Source organism: Scylla paramamosain, chromosome 11, assembly GCF_035594125.1.
Source record: "Scylla paramamosain isolate STU-SP2022 chromosome 11, ASM3559412v1, whole genome shotgun sequence".
NCBI classification, from domain to species: Eukaryota; Metazoa; Arthropoda; class Malacostraca; order Decapoda; family Portunidae; genus Scylla; species Scylla paramamosain.
Window position 1 is genome coordinate 7,817,501 of NC_087161.1, and position 17,242 is coordinate 7,834,742.

General features: G+C 38.9%; 1 protein-coding gene across 1 annotated transcript in view; it reads right to left on the bottom strand.

Moving 5' to 3' along the window:
• LOC135105287 (mucin-3B-like) overlaps positions 1-11,955 on the bottom strand; it is a 45,355-nt gene extending 33,400 nt beyond the window's left edge. The window contains exons 1-3 of the mRNA XM_064013510.1: positions 11,657-11,955; positions 3,793-3,878; positions 3,033-3,084 (exon numbers count right to left, since the gene is read on the bottom strand). Coding sequence (XP_063869580.1) covers positions 3,033-3,084; positions 3,793-3,852 — 112 coding nt within the window. The 5' untranslated portion in view covers positions 3,853-3,878; positions 11,657-11,955. The remainder of the gene's footprint in view (positions 1-3,032; positions 3,085-3,792; positions 3,879-11,656) is intronic.
• Positions 11,956-17,242: the final 5,287 nt, after the last annotated feature.

The following is a 17,242-nucleotide window of genomic DNA, read 5'->3' on the forward strand; positions in this document are numbered from 1 at the left end:
TTTTTAATCTATCCTCAACAGGAAGATTCTTAAACATCTATCACTTCGCCAATATGGATTCTGTCAAGGCCTCTCTACTGATGATCTTCTGGCTTTCCTTACTGAGTCTTGGTCATCCTCTTTCAAAGATTTTAGTTAAACTTTTGCTGTTGCCTTAGACATATCAAGAGCTTTTGATAGAGTCTAGCATAAAGCTTTGATTTCCTAACTACCCTCCCAGGGCTTCTATCCCTCTCTCTGTAACTTCACCTCAAGTTTCCTTTCTGACCGTTCTATTGCTGCTGTAGTAGATGGTCACTGTTCTCCTAAATCTATTAACAGTGGTGTTCCTCAGGGTTCTATCCTGTCACCCATTCTCTTCCTATTATTCATCAAAGATCTTCTAAATCAAACTTCTTGTCCTATCCACTCCTACGCTGATGATACCACTCTACACTTTTCCACGTCTTTTCATAGACGTCCAACCCTTCAGGAAGCAAACAATTCAGGCAGGGAAGCCACAGGACGCCTGACTTCTGATCAATCTAAAATTTCTGATTGGGGAAGAGCTAACTTGGTATTGTTCAATGCCTCAAGAACTCAATTCCTCCATCTATCAACTAGACACAACCTTCCAGACAATTATCATCTCTTCTTCAGTGACACTCAACTCTTCCCCTCTTCTACACTGAACATCCTCGGTCTGTCCTTTTCTTATAATCTAAACTGGAAATTTCACATCTTATCTCTAGCTAAAACAGCTTCTATGAAGTTAGGAGTTCTGAGACGTCTCCGCCAGTGTTTCTCACCCCCGCCCTCAAGCTGCTAACTCTGTACAAGAGTCTTATCCGTCCATGTATGGAGTATGCTTCTCATGTCTGGGAGTTCCACTCATACAGCTCTTTTATACAGGGTGGAATAAAAAGCTTTTCGTCTCATTAACTCCTTTCCTCTTACTTACTGTTTTCAGCCTCTTTCTCATGGCCGTAATGTTGCATCTCTAGCTATCTTCTACCGCTATTTTCATGCTAACTGCTCTTCTGATCTTGCTAACTGCATGTTTCCCCTCCTCCCGCGGCCTCGCTGCCCAAAACCTTCTTCTTTCTCTCACCCCTATTCTGTCCACCTCTCTAATGCAAGAGTTGACCAGTATTCTCAATCATTCATCCCTTTCTCTGGTAAACTCTGGAACTCCCTGCCTGTTTCTGTATTTCCACCTTCCTATAACTTGAACTCCTTCAAGGAGGTTTCAAGACACTCATCTCAGTGGGCTTTTTTTTTTTTTATTATTTATTATAGAATTTCGTCCAGTGACTGTGTAGTGTTCTCTAGGAGACATGGTTGCTCTTTACAATCATTGCTGCAAGCCGCTTTGAATGAAATTCTGGCACACCACAGTATGCATAATGTATTTTTCATAGACTACCGTTTTGGTGAACGTTCTGCTTCACTTAACCCACAGTAGCTGAATAAAAGTCAAGGTGCCTCCCATAATTTGTGTTCATAGCCATATATTCACTGCTGTTCCCTGCACACGCTGAGCCTCCATACCCTTTTTTATACGCCACACAATGTATTATGTTGCCCTTGGCCGGTGTCCCTCCTATATATAAAAAAAAAGTTCCCATGTCATTTAATTTATATCACCCTTGCTTAGGGAATATCGAGAATTACAAGAAAACTGGAAGGAAATTTAAAAAATAAATAGGGAAATTCTGAAAAATTGATTTCATAATTGATTTTTCCCAGGATAGAGAGAGAGAGAGAGAGAGAGAGAGAGAGAGAGAGAGAGAGAGAGAGAGAGAGAGAGAGAGAGAGAGGAATGATTCTCTCTCTCTCTCTTTTTCAATCTCTCTCTCTCTCTCTCTCTCTCTCTCTCTCTCTCTCTCTCTCTCTCTCTCTCTCTCTCTCTCTCTCTCTCTCTCTCTCTCTCTCTCTATCTATCTATCTATCTATCTATCTATCTATCTATCTATCTATCTCTCTCTCTCCTTAACACATTTTGTGAAAATTTCATTGGCTGTGGAGTAATATCAAGGAGGAGATCCAGGTTAGGTTAGGTTAATTTATGTGAGGTGATGTTTTTTTCCCTAAAAGGGGACTCAATGTAGACGCAGTTTCCAGCTGTAGATTACGTTAGGTTTGGTTTGGTTACTGTCCCTCGAGGGAGAGAATCCAGGGGCGAGCAGCTCCCCGGTCAACTTGGGTTATGGCGCCCATATTTTAATCATATTTACTCCCCAGCCCAAACATTTCCGAGAAATTCTTAATCCTTACAGTAAATTTTTATCGAAGGCAAATTTTCATTTTATTATTGCGTTGGAAACCCAAAACACAACATTCTCACATATACTCAAACATGTTAGAGCAGAGGTGGTAAAAAAAGAACTGGGGAAGTAGCTGTAAAGAAATGCCGAAATGTTTGCTATATCATTGATTGGCAGACGAAACAGGGTAACGCTGAGGACATTGCTTTGCGAAACGCCGTCTGGTGAAAAAAGACACGAAATGGCTGTGCCTACCTCACTCTAAAAGTGCGCACTAGACGGAAGGACTAGATGAATCAGGGAAGACTATCTAAGTGTACCGGAAGATGTCGTATCTCAGTGTGTGTAATAGGCCTGTTGTTTGAGGTATGAGACTCTAAGTGGCGTTTCATAGCGAAGGTTTGACTTAATTATGGTGTCTTGCATCGGATTGTGAGTGTCGAAAGCCACAGTGGACATGGCAAAGATGAGCTCCTTTCTCTAGAAAGCAAACTAAAAATTTCCACCTCTCTTCGACACTCAGATATATCCATTTCTTTCCCGGTCATGAAGTGCTTCTAAATTTTTTTCACATTTTTCTCTTCCTCGTCTTTTAACTCTGTCTTTATCCTTACTCTAGCTACCTGTTTATCACTCATCCTACCTTTCCAATCATGGCATAACCTTTTCTTCTAATCCTCTCTCTCTCTCTCTCTCTCTCTCTCTCTCTCTCTCTCTCTCTCTCTCTCTCTCTCTCTCTCTCTCTCTCTCTCTCTCTCTCTCTCTCTCTCTCTCTCTCTCTCTTACCTCCAGGGAAACTAAAAGGGATGTCACTCCACTTGTGCGCAGTGGAATCAGTCTGAAATAAAAGAAAAGAACACATAATAAAAATGGGAATGTTTAGTTCAGTTTTCAAGAAGATAAAAAAAAAGAAAAAGAATAGGGGGAGGAAAAGCCCGCTCAATTTGCTGCTCCCAAATCAATAGAGGAAGAGTCAAAAAGATTGGTCACTGGAAGGAGACAAGCAGATGTTAGGCAGCTTCCGTCCCGTACCCCGGAGGACCGCACTGATAAGAAAGGGGACTTGTTCAAGTGGGATAGGGAAAGGGTGCTGAGGTGTCTTCACAAGAATAAATTAATAAATAGATAAGTAAATAAATAAATAAATAAATACTGTAGTACATCACCACACTCGAAAATATTACATAAGAGGACGGGAACAGCCGTGTGCTACACCCACATCATCCCTTGACCCAGGACGTGTTCCAACCAGTCAGTGAGCAGGGCGACGACCCGCATGACGGCTCCCGGCAAATATAATCAGCGGCAGCACCGGGGCCTCAGGCTTCCCCCTGAAGAAGCCAGGGAGGAGACCAGCCGGGAATATGCTCGCCTTATAGCATCTGTGCCTGTCTTTTTACCACCGGTTCCTTATCAGAATAGTAATAAAAGGAAGAAAGAGAAAACGAAGAAAATAGTAATGATAATAACACCAACAAAACAACAACAACAACAACAACAACAATAGCTCTATATACAACAAAGTAATAATATTTTGTCAACTCACCTCTGGTAATGGCAGCAGAAGCAGGGCCGCCAGCAGGGGCAGGAAGCGTATCCCTGCCATGCTGCTGCTGCTGCTACTGCGTTTCTCTGAAAGACAAGCAGAAGGTAAGAAAGAGGTTTACCTTTTGTGGTTTAATCTCGAATGTATCAATCTTCTTCTGCAATGTAAAATTCAGGAATCATTGCTATCTTAACTGTATCTTGGCAGCTGCACAACAAAGATACGTACAACACCAGAAAAGTGGACCCAGTCAAATAGTTTGGGAACTGCTTTTTTTTTATTTTATGTAGGAAGGACACTGGCCAAGGGCAACAAAAATCCAATTGAAAATATGCCCACTGAAATGCCAGTCCCATAAAAGGGTCAAAGCAGTGGTCAAAAATTGATGAATAAGTGTCTTGAAACCTCCCTCTTGAAGGAATTCAAGTCATAGGAAGGTGGAAATACAGAAGCAGGCAGGGAATTCCAGAGTTTACCAGAGAAAGGGATGAATGATTGAGAATACTGGTTAACTCTTGCGTTAGAGAGGTGGACAGAATAGGGATGAGAGAAAGAAGAAAGTCTTGTGCAGCGAGGCCGCGGAAGGAGGGGAGGCATGCAGTTAGCAAGATCAGAAGAGCAGTTAGCATGAAAATAGCTGTAAAAGACAGCTAGATATGCAACATTGCGGCGGTGAGAGAGAGGCTGAAGACAGTCAGTTAGAGGAGAGAAGTCGATGAGACGAAAAGCTTTTGATTCCACCCTGTCTAGTAGAGCAGTATGAGTGGAACCCCCCAAGACATGTGAAGCATACTCCATACATGGACGGATAAGGCCCTTGTACAGAGTTAGCAGCTGGGGGGGTGAGAAAAACTGGCGGAGACGTCTCAGAACACCTAACTTCATAGAAGCTGTTTTAGCTAGAGATGAGATGTGAAGTTTCCAGTTCAGATTATAAGTAAAGGACAGATCGAGGATGTTCAGTGTAGAAGAGGGGGACAGTTGAGTGTCATTGAAGAAGAGGGGATAGTTGTCTGGAAGGTTGTGTCGAGTTGATAGATGGAGGAATTGAGTTTTTCAGGCATTGAACAATACCAAGTTTGCTCTGCCCCAATCAGAAATTTTAGAAAGATCAGAAGTCAAGCGTTCTGTGGCTTCCCTGCGTGATATGTTTACCTCCTGAAGGGTTGGACGTCTATGAAAAGACGTGGAAAAGTGCAGGGTGGTATCATCAGCATAGGAGTGGATAGGACAAGAAGTTTGGTTTAGAAGATCATTAATGAATAATAAGAAGAGAGTGGGTGACAGGACAGAACCCTGAGGAACACCACTGTTAATAGATATAGGAAAAGAACAGTGACCGTCTACCACAGCAGCAATAGAACGGTCAGAAAGGAAACTTGAGATGAAGTTACAGAGAGAAGAATAGAAACCGTAGGAGGGTAGTTTGGAAATACAAAGCTTTGTGCCAGACTCTATCAAAAGCTTTTGATATGTCCAAGGCAACAGCAAAAGTTTCACCAAAATCTCTAAAAGAGGATGACCAAGACTCAGTAAGGAAAGCCAGAAGATCACCAGTAGAGCGGCCTTGACGGAACCCATACCGGCGATCAGATAGAAGGTTGTGAAGTGATAGATGTTTAAGAATCTTCCTGTTGAGGATAGATTCAAAAACTTTAGATAGGCAGGAAATTAAAGCAATAGGACGGTAGTTTGAGGGATTAGAACGGTCACCCTTTTTAGGAACAGGTTGAATGTAGGCAAACTTCCAGCAAGAAGGAAAGGTAGATGTTGACAGACAGAGCTGAAAGAGTTTGACTAGGCAAGGTGCAAGCACGGAGGCACAGTTTCGGAAAACAATAGGAGGGACCCCATCAGGTCCATAAGCCTTCCGAGGGTTTAGGCCAGCGAGGGCATGGAAAACATCATTGCGAAGAATTTTAATATGTGGCATGAAGTAGTCAGAGGGTGGAGGAGAGGTAGGAACAAGCCCAGAATCGTCCAAGGTAGAGCTTTTAGCAAAGGTTTGAGCGAAGAGTTCAGCTTTAGAAATAGATGTGATAGCAGTGGTGCCATCTGGTTGAAATAGAGGAGGGAAAGAAGAAGAAGCAAAGTTATTGGAGATATTTTTGGCTAGATACCAGAATTCACGAGGGGAGTTAGATCTTGAAAGGTCTTAACATTTTCTGTTAATGAAGAAGTTTTTGGCTAGTTGGAGAACAGACTTGCCATGGTTCCGGGCAGAAATATAAAGTGCATGAGATTCTCGTGATGGAAGGCTTAAGTACCTTTTGTGGGCCACCTCTCTATCATGTATAGCACGAGAACAAGCTATGTTAAACCAAGGTTCAGAAGGTTTAGGACGAGAAAAAGAGTCAGGAATGTACGCCTCCATGCCAGACACTATCACCTCTGTTATGCGCTCAGCACGCAAAGACGGGTCTCTGACACGGAAGCAGTAGTCATTCCAAGGAAAATCAGCAAAATACCTCCTCAGGTCCCCCCAACTAGCAGAGGCATAACGCCAGAGGCACCTTCGCTTAGGGGGATCCTGAGGAGGGATTGGAGTGATAGGACAAGATAAAGATATGAGATTGTGATCGGAGGAGCCCAACGGAGAAGAAAGGGTGACAGCATAAGCAGAAGGATTAGAGGTCAGGAAAAGGTCAAGAATGTTGGGTGTATCTCCAAGACGGTCAGGAATACGAGTAGGGTGTTGCACCAATTGCTCTAGGTCATGGAGGATAGCAAAATTGTAGGCTAGTTCACCAGGATGGTCAGTGAAGGGAGAGGAAAGCCAAAGCTGGTGGTGAACAGAATATGTGATGGTCATTGTATCAGCGTGACTGAGTGCATCGCGGGGATATAGTCTTTTTTTTTTTTCTAATTTAGTAATTGATTCATCATAAGGCATTATTTTCAAAGTTATAAACGAAAATCGCTCTTTAACTGCAAAACATAATAAAGAGGCAAACTAGTGGCGATAGAAAAATAGGTAATGAAAATTACTGAGGAAGGTCTCTGAAGACCTTCCTCTTCATGTGAAGAGATCACATGGTATTTGATGAAAATAGATAAATGTTGCTGTTATTATTATTATTTAATTATTATTATTATGATTATTATTATTATTATTATTATTATTATTATCATTATTATTATTACGATCGAAGCGAAGTTTACTATGGAGGTTGTTTCATTTTGAGCGGCCAGGGCCGGCCAGGCCCGTCCGTAACGCTAATTCAAATGCTAATATCTCCTGAACTCCGCGGCCAATCGTAACAAAAAAAAAAGCACCATATGATAACACAGTTCTATCAGTTGTATATTACATAGCTTTCATCTCTTCTATTGGGTGAAATCAATGGATAAATTGCAAAAAGTAGAAGGGTGTCGAAAATGGGATTTCTCAAAAAACTAAGACTAATCTTAATGAAACTTAACAGGTGTAGTGTTGTTATTATATTGATAAAATCCCTTATGTCAATTTTGAAGTAACGCTGTGCATGTGCAAAGTCAAAATTACAACTTTTTAAGTAATTAACTGATCAAGCTTAAATTTTGTTGCTAATGAGTTATACAAATTATAACGAAAAAGCATGTCAAATTTGCAACACTACTGCTCATATACTGTATGTTATCAACGCAATTGCTGAAAAAGCAGGAATAGGGTTATAAGGCTGCCGCCACATCACTGCCAGTATTACCCCATTGAGCTAAGTCATATTTAGCCAAGAGAAACAACTTCAAAATGGCTAATCTTAAAATTTTGGTAAAAAGAAGTTATTCGAACAGTAACAAAAGACAACTGGCTGAAAGCTATACAACACGCAGAACGCCTTCAAAAGAAAGATACAGAGCAAGATGCCGCAGTTCAGCATTACGTGGAGTCTTTCGTCATTAACATCACAGAAAGTTCTGATGACGTATGTTCTGATTACAACACCAGAGAAGATTAGGTCTACAGGGGATACTTCTTAAAAAAATAACGCGCCATAAACTAATTTCTAGAGAGAGAGAGAGAGAGAGAGAGAGAGAGAGAGAGAGAGAGAGAGAGAGAGAGAGAGAGAGAGAGAGAGAAATTAATAGAAAACGAAAGTGAGAGTGGGTGCTCTGTGAGAGATCTGACAACAGTGCAGACTGACCCAGCCACACCTGAGAGGTCATCTTAGGCTTGAAAGACTATGGTTAGCTCTGGGCAAGGGATGAGTAAAATTCTGATCGAGTATTTTTAACAGTTTTCACACGAGGAAAACATGCAGGAAATGCAGAAGAAAATGAGAAACTGATAGATATTTTCATAACTAAGAAGATAGTGGAAAAGTGAACAGGCTGAAAAGATACAGATCACCAGGCGAAATGTATCCTAGAATACATAAGGAATGCAAAACGGCTATTAGTGACCCGCAAGTTACTGTCTTTAGGAAATCGTTAGACCCAGGAGAGGTACTGGTAATGCGAAGGCAGGCGAATGTAGCACCCATCTTTAAGAAAGGAGATAAAACGTTAACGTCTGATTGTAGACCTGTCGGCTTAACTACAATTGTAGGCAAAATAATGGAGTCAGTAATCGCGAGGAACATTAGGGAGCATTTAGAGAAGCAAAACTTAATAAATCGGCATGGCTTCACGAAGGGGAAGTCTTGCCTTACGAACTTGTTGAGTTCTTACGGCAAAGTTTACGAGGCGGCAGATAATGGAGATAGTTATAACATCGTATAGGAGATAGTTAAAACATCCTATACCTGGACTTTAGTAAAGCGTTCGATAAGTTACCCCACCAGAGGCTCCTGAGAAAGGGTAGGGCGCGTGAGATAGATGGGAAGGTGTTAGGCTGGATAGAATCATGATTAGGCGACAGGCGACAGAGGGTTATAATAAACGGCTTTAAATCTGAGTGGGGTCAAGTAATTAGTTGGTTACCATAGGGATCAGTTTTAGGACCATTGTTGTTTTTGAGAAATATTAATGACTTGGATAGTGTGACTATAGTGATGATAGTAAATGTGCGGATGACACGAAGATAGATACATTAATTAGTCAGATTCGGATCCCATCGCCTTGCAGGCAGATATGGATAGGATAAACGAATGGACAGACAGATGGCGAATGCAGTTTAATATTAACAAATGCGAAGGTAGAAGAAACCCACACAGTAGGTTGACAATAAACAACGAAAGTTGTAAGTTCAGGGAAGGAAAAAGATTTAAGAGTTATAGTTAGCATTGATCTCTCTCTAAGAAAACAATACATAGAAGCCAAAAATAGGGTAAATCGGGTATTAGGATTTTTTTCTTTTTTTTTTTTTTTAGGAATGTTAAAAGTAAAGGTCCTGAAGTAATATTAGAATTGTATTTATCCCTAATCAGACTTCATCTAGTTGGGGAATTTATGTTGGCTTGAACTTCGTGATTGTTATTGATCACAAAAACATCATCAAAATTGAGTTCAAATCTCAGAGAATACCAGACAGTCTCAAGCTATTTCATGTTTCCATCGCTCCTTACCGAATCTTCGTGGAGACAGTCACCAAAATCAACTATTCTGTGAAATGTTATAGAATATAGGGCACCAACTGTTTCTCTTTAAATTTCTAATTCCTCCCCCCACTTATTAGATTAAATTTTTTTTACTTTCTTTTCTTTCTAATAAGAAAAAAAACTGGCTGGTTCTCTGCTTCCCGCTAGATAATTATTCTTGGTTCCAAGGAGCTAATCTTAAAAACATTACATCCCTGTGGTTGAATGTAACAATTCAAATCTACATCAGTTTACTTCCCTCCCCGACATCAGCGTGTTCTCTATTCCCTTTCCGTACTTGTTACTCTGGTGCCTCTTCATATTCCGAGTGAAGCTAACTCCACATTTACTCCCTCTACCTAGGTTCCCCGATCCAGCGGTTCCTACTCAATGGCTGATAGTGGGATCTTCAATGTGCTTGGCCCTCAGTCCAAGATCGGACTCCTTTGTGCTGTCCACCATTTTTCATTCTCACACAATGCATTCCACACGCCGAACACACCTTACCCCCCACCCCTGTTATTCACATTGGTGTAAAATACAAAAGAGATCGCTCATCCAATACATATTTTCATGATGTGAAGCGGTAAGATCGTTTCATATGGCTGTCGATTTCCTGTCGACTAGAGAAAAAATGAAGGTGTATATCCCATTCGCTCCATCAGTGTCGCAGACAGCGATGATGAAGCCTGCCCAAGTTTGTTTGCTGAAATATTATAATCGTCGCAGACATTCAGATCAGTAACACTGAAATGCATAATAGTGAATTTCTCTTTAAACAAAATATGAGAGTAAATCAAAACTTCACGACATGCACCAGAAACAATAATATCTAATTCCATCTGTATTTTTGTTATATATATATATATATATATATATATATATATATATATATATATATATATATATATATATATATATATATATATATATATATATATATATATATATATATATATATATATATATATATATATATATTTTTTTTTTTTTTTTTTTTTTTTTTTTTTTTTCCCATCGTTCTGTTGTTTTAATAACCACCTTTTCCTACTGTCCCCTCGAGCTTACGGATTCGTTTCTTCATAGGGACTCACACCTTCATCTGTTGTGTTTGGGGTCGTTCTCAGCCTATAATACCTCTAACATCTCTCAAAGAACCTACAATATCTTGTATGCCGAGTTAGGCTAACTCATTAGGGGACCTAATTTTTTTTTTTTCTTTTCTTTTTTTCTGGTTACCCAGCCTTAGCAAGATTTCCCTCCCAAGAGTAGTACTAGTAGGCTTATACACCGAGCAACAATTGATGATTGACAGGCAGCCCTCGATGCTACTGTACTAGTTGCGGGTGCATGTCTTGTTCGTACTGACAGAGCCATCTAGCAAGACATATAGTTTGTTGACGAACTTTGATAAACAGCAATCTAGAACTCAAGTAACGTCACAGTTGTATTTCTATTGTTGTGGTACTCGACAGGAAGCCTGCTCATCGGCCACTTCATGAAGCAAAGCTTTCTGTCTGCAGTAAGATCCCAGCAGGTCCAGGGACTCGTATTTGTATACACCTACACTTGACGTGAATAAAGGAACACCATTTTAATTCCGTGAGGGAAATAACGAAAGAGTTGGCACGCCAATTAGTGTTTGTCTAGGGCCAAGTTTTTATCGTAGCCTCCTCTTCATCTCACATTTACACATTTTTTACTCAAAGCGTTTCAAGAGAGGACCATCACAGCACTTACAAAAACTAAACCGGCTAAAGCCTTTTCGGTTGGTTTCATCTTTATCGTATTTGTCCTAGTCTTCGGTTGACTTCTTTTCATAGAAGTGAAAACACGATACGCTGATTTTTATGGAAACAAATTCAATGTCCTATATATATATATATATATATATATATATATATATATATATATATATATATATATATATATATATATATATATATATATATATATATATATATATATATATATATATATATATATATATATATATATATATATATATATATATATATATATATGCAAAAAAACTGTGATAAGATTGCCATCTAATCTACGCATCTACGCTATAACATCACTGAAATCCCACAGGCATGAAACACAGACGACCACAGCAGCTGATTATTTATCAGCTTTCAAAGCCTCGCCTCATATTTTCTGAGGCTCCGCTCTTGTCGCTTGTGACGGAAATGTAATCAGGGTTACAGGTCCGTGCTTAGAGAGAGAGAGAGAGAGAGAGAGAGAGAGAGAGAGAGAGAATATGTGTGCATATTTCATAAGTGAGACAATTAAGCCAGTTTCACATAGGTAAGGTCAGTTGTCCCTACAATGACCTGATAGCCTCGTGCACTGGAGTCACCTACAGGAGCAGAGCAGCGGATGGGACGTGAGTGCAGTCGGGTTGTTTCTACGAGCACCTTGGCCGCACTGTGATCCACACTTTCCGTTCCTTTCATAATATCAACTCTACAAATGCAAATTTTCCCAAATCTACCCACACTCGGTCGCTGCAGTTCCATCACACCTGAATACACTAATCTCCACCTGATTTGGACACAACGAGACTTTGACGAAGAGATTCAGTCTTCGTAAAATTCGCCTCGTGTTGGGCAGGTAAACAGAGCGTGTAAAGCATAAAAGTTTACACCTCCGCACCTGTTTACACACCTCTCCTCCTGGCAGACCTGGCGTGTGTGGCTGGGGGGAGTTCAAGGCCGTTTAGGAATAATTCTCTCTGTCTCTCTCTCTCTCTCTCTCTCTCTCTCTCTCTCTCTCTCTCTCTCTCTCTCTCTCTCTCTCTCTCTCTCTCTCTCTCTCTCTCTCTCTCTCTCTCTCTCTCTCTCTCCGATTTTTTACTGCTCTGTTTTTTTGCTTTGGTAACAGTCTGTTAATTGTGTGATACTTTGTACAAGCACACAGCTTTATTTTGCTGTCAGAAAATTTCACATTGTTTTGAGACTACTATATATATCGTTATATTCTTAACATACTTTTATCATTATCCCATTCTTCTTCGTAATCTCCTCTTGCTGCTGTCGCAGTAACTATGTAAGGAGAGGCGATCCATTTAAAAATACTGAATGACGCGAAAAGAGAGAACGAACAACCTGAGTGAAATACAGTAATTCGAGAAAGAAACCATTCAATTTATTTTCATTTAATATCAATTCAGTGGAGTTATGGCATAAAACTGTAGGTGGGTGGGTGAGTGCGTGGGCGTGTAGGTGTGTATTCCATCCCATATGTACAAGTGTCGTGGTGGCCTTGAGCACACACACACACACACGCACACACACACACACACACATCAATACCGGCTGGATAAACACTCAATCTGCGAGGAAAAGGAGAAGGACAGAGGAAGATGTATTCAGTAACTACGGCGGAATCTGCGAGCTTAACTCTCTCTCTCTCTCTCTCTCTCTCTCTCTCTCTCTCTCTCTCTCTCTCTCTGTGTGTGTGTGTGTGTGTGTGTGTGTGTGTATATATATATATATATATATATATATATATATATATATATATATATATATATATATATATATATATATATATATATATATATATATATATATATATATATATATATATATATATATATATATATATATATATATATATATATATATATATATATATATATATATATATATATATATTTAATTTAGAAGCCAGGCAGTATAAAGACGTCACTACGAAAGCAAGCAAGTGTAAGAAAGTTTATAACATGAACAAAAAAAAAATAATAATACAAAAGTAAATTCTCTCTCTCTCTCTCTCTCTCTCTCTCTCTCTCTCTCTCTCTCTCTCTCTCTCTCTCTCTCTCTCTCTCTCTCTCTCTCTCTCTCTCTCTGCTTCAAACAAACGAACAAACACACACACACACACACACACACACACACACACACACACACACACACACACACACACACACACTATATATATATATATATATATATATATATATATATATATATATATATATATATATATATATATATATATATATATATATATATATATATATATATATATATATATATATATATATATATATATATATAGTGTGTGTGTGTGTGTGTGTGTGTGTGTGTGTGTGTGTGTGTGTGTGTGTGTGTGTGTGTGTGTGTGTGTTTGTTCGTTTGTTTGAAGCAGAGAGAGAGAGAGAGAGAGAGAGAGAGAGAGAATTTACTTTTGTATTATTATTTTTTTTTTTTTTTTGTTCATGTTATAAACTTTCTTACATTTGCTTGCTTTCGCTGTGACGTCTTTATACTGCCTGGCTTCTAAATTCTATATATATATATATATATATATATATATATATATATATATATATATATATATATATATATATATATATATATATATATATATATACTAAGTTGTTTTCATTGATTTGCTTGCATTCTAGTGGTTGTTTTCATCAACCCTCTAAGGAGTCCTATCCGTGAAAAGACCCTAACGAGCGATAAACAGGTGTGGTCTTCTTGAATTTGGTACACAAGTATTATGGTGTGTGTGTGTGTGTGTGTGTGTGTGTGTGTGTGTGTGGATGGATGGGCGGGTTTTATTTCATATTTTCTTTCTTTTCCTCTTTTTCTACCGTGACTTTCCTCTATGTTTGTTTCTTTATTTTCTTACCTATTGTATTATATTTAGAATTAACAAAATTGTTTAAGAAATGTAATATCATGCATTAAATTTTGTGGGAGTACCTAACCAGACGTCACTCCATTGCAAGACAGACCGGGTCTTATTGAGCTCTGGTGTAATTGCAATATATTCAGATTTTTCTTTGTTAATTTTTTATCAATTATAACTGTAGTCCTAATCTTAGATAAGATGAAGGCAGAGCCTTGATGAAAGTTCGCACTTCCTGTAACAAGCTTGATGAAAGTTTGAAATTTTGTAACAACCTTCAATAGAGATCGAAGTTTTATAACAAAATTTGTGAAGATTCGCAGTTTTTTTCATGAAAGTTAGTAATTTCTGTAACACCCTTGATGAAAGTTCGCAGTTTTTTGTAGATACGAAGTTGATTTCCAGCAGACTGAAAGGAAAAATCCAGATGAATATATTTGCGATCGTTCCAGTAATGTCTTGTCTCCTGACAAAAAAAGCGTGACTTTTAATCCTGCCGCATGATGATCCCTGATCCAGAGTAATCACATTCAGCTACATGACAGTTAGAGGAGAGATGAAGTTCGAATGCCTGAAAATTTTCGGAGATCTATCACCCAAACTGGTTTTCTGGTGAAAATTGTGAAAAATGTGCTAGAAATATTTATTTACCGTTCAATTCTCTCTCTCTCTCTCTCTCTCTCTCTCTCTCTCTCTCTCTCTCTCTCTCTCTCTCTCTCTCTCTATAGAACAGAAATAAGCACACATTCATCACGAGGAGCGACAGCATTTAAGTGTCACAATGACGAATGCGCACCTCCACCAGATCTTTTGTGGAAGGCGCCTCACATCGCCGGCGAGTGCTCCATCCATCAGGTCATTGTTGGTCTTACCCATTAGTTGTACTTAACAAGGTGAACTGCCTTCCTCTGAGTCGGGATATGCGAAGAAATAAACAACTATTTATACGGTCTTTTTTTTTTATTTATTACTTATTTTTTTACCTATCTGTTTATTCTTATTACTTTTTTTTTGTGCTCAACGGTAAAACAACCCGGAAGAAAGAGATTACATACTCCCCAATTATCAAGTTTAATTCAAAACAAGCAATTCGTATGAAAAAAATACTTTCATAGAATTCCAGAAAAAATTCCTGAAATGTGAGTAGAGTTGGTCTTTAGGGGTAAGCACAAGGCAAGCCGCGATGACACTGGAGCCACCAGCGGAGGAAAGGAGCACATTCACACCGACGGCCTCCATTGATTCACCGCTGTATTGTTAGTGTTATGATACTATAATCATATTTTCATCACCTAACGTATTATATGCAGTGATGCAACCCACTTCATCACTTGAAAATAAGAGGCGGTACACTCTCGTAATCAGTGAAATATCTCGGTCATTAAGCAGATGAAGAAACATGACTTGTCAGCGCCGTTTGATTCATGGTTATTGGAAAAAGACGCACAATGGAGACGCTGCCTGACCGTCGCTGTGGTATTTTCTGGCTGGCAGCTCGGGAATTATGTGTATCGCGGACCACATGTTCAAAGTAGGCTCTCCCTCATACTTCTTCCTTCTTCGTACACACACACACACACACACACACACACACACACACATATATATATATATATATATATATATATATATATATATATATATATATATATATATATATATATATATATATATATATATATATATATATATATATATATATATATATATATATATATATATATATATATATATATATATATATATATATAAAGTAGCTGAAAATAGAAAATAAATCGTGAATGAATATAGAAATGTAAAGATAATGATGATGATGATGATAATAATAATAATAATAATAATAATAATAATAATAATAATAATAATAATAGCGTTCAGTTGCCTCTAACACCTGTGCGTCACCGAAACGCAGGTGTCTGAGGCAACTGACAGTAACCCCCTCCTTGTTCCTTCATAGTTTCTCTATCCTCATTTTCAATCCAAAGCTGAATGTGAATAACGACTTAACTTGCTCTCGTGCCCAAGTTCTTGAATCTTCCGAATTTCCCACCATCTGGCTACAACTGTTGAGTCATTCTCAAACTAAATTCATCTATATTGTATGCCTCTGTATGCCTATCTCCTCTAACTATAAAAGAAATCTTTGACTATCTAACCTCAAAAGTGGAGTACATCCTGAATCTCTTCTCTTTCGCAGAGATCTCCATTCCTGGAGACTTCAAAGTTCACCACCAGCTTTGGCTTTCCTCTCCCATCACAAACCAACCTGCTGATGAATTAACCTTTAACTTTGCTGTCATCCATAACCTAGAACAATCAGTGCAACACCCTACTCGTATTCCTGACCGTCTTTGGGGTACGCCCAACATTTTTTACCTTTTCTTAACTTCTAATCCTTCTTTTTATGTTATCTTCTCTGTTGGGTTCCTTCGATTTGGTGTAGTCACATCTATAAGCCTGTAATAGTTGAAGTACTGTCATATCCTACACATAGGTTGTCATATTTCCTACACCATAACAAGTATCCAGCACATTTCCTACACAAAAGCCTCATACAAATTGAGCAGTTTCTAGAGTAAAGACGTATTTCCTACAAAGATACAGTTTTATCTCCTACACACAAAAATCGTTTGTGTCACATTTCCTAAACTGTGTATGAGGACCCCTTATTGGGACGCCTCTGTACTCCGCACTTCTGGCTCACTACACTCCTCACGTACCGAGGATGTAGGTTCTAACAGCAACTGCGAGATGTTCAGGTAAGTAACAGGACATGACCAACATGGAGCAGCTGTGTCTTTCCCATCTGTCGAGCGCAACATGGTTCGCGCCAGGCGCCGAATTCAACCGAGGCAACCACACACCATTAAGGATTGTGTCAACATTCTGCTAAGTCCAGAGGCCCTGCCCTTTCACGGAAACCTCATATCTATCATCGCAGATCTTGCCAATGATTTTTTTTTTTTAACTGATACCATTGATGGCAACAATTAAGGAATGGAATTTTGACTGTACGTTTTACACTGTGCCGTCACTTTACCATCAATTCTTCACATTGGCTTTTAACAAAGGTCATTCATTCCCACTCATCTTCATCTTGATCCTAAAGTCTCAAAAATTGTATGATTACACAATGCATAAGGTGAAGGAGCTCCTCCCCAACCTGAATCCGAACATGCAATGGGTGATTTTGAAAGCAATTAAAGTAAAACAGTGGTTCTTAACCTTTTTAATTTAATACCACGCCCCCTCTCAGAAATTGTTCTTGCTTCCATGCCTCCCCTCCGTATCACTGAATGAAATCT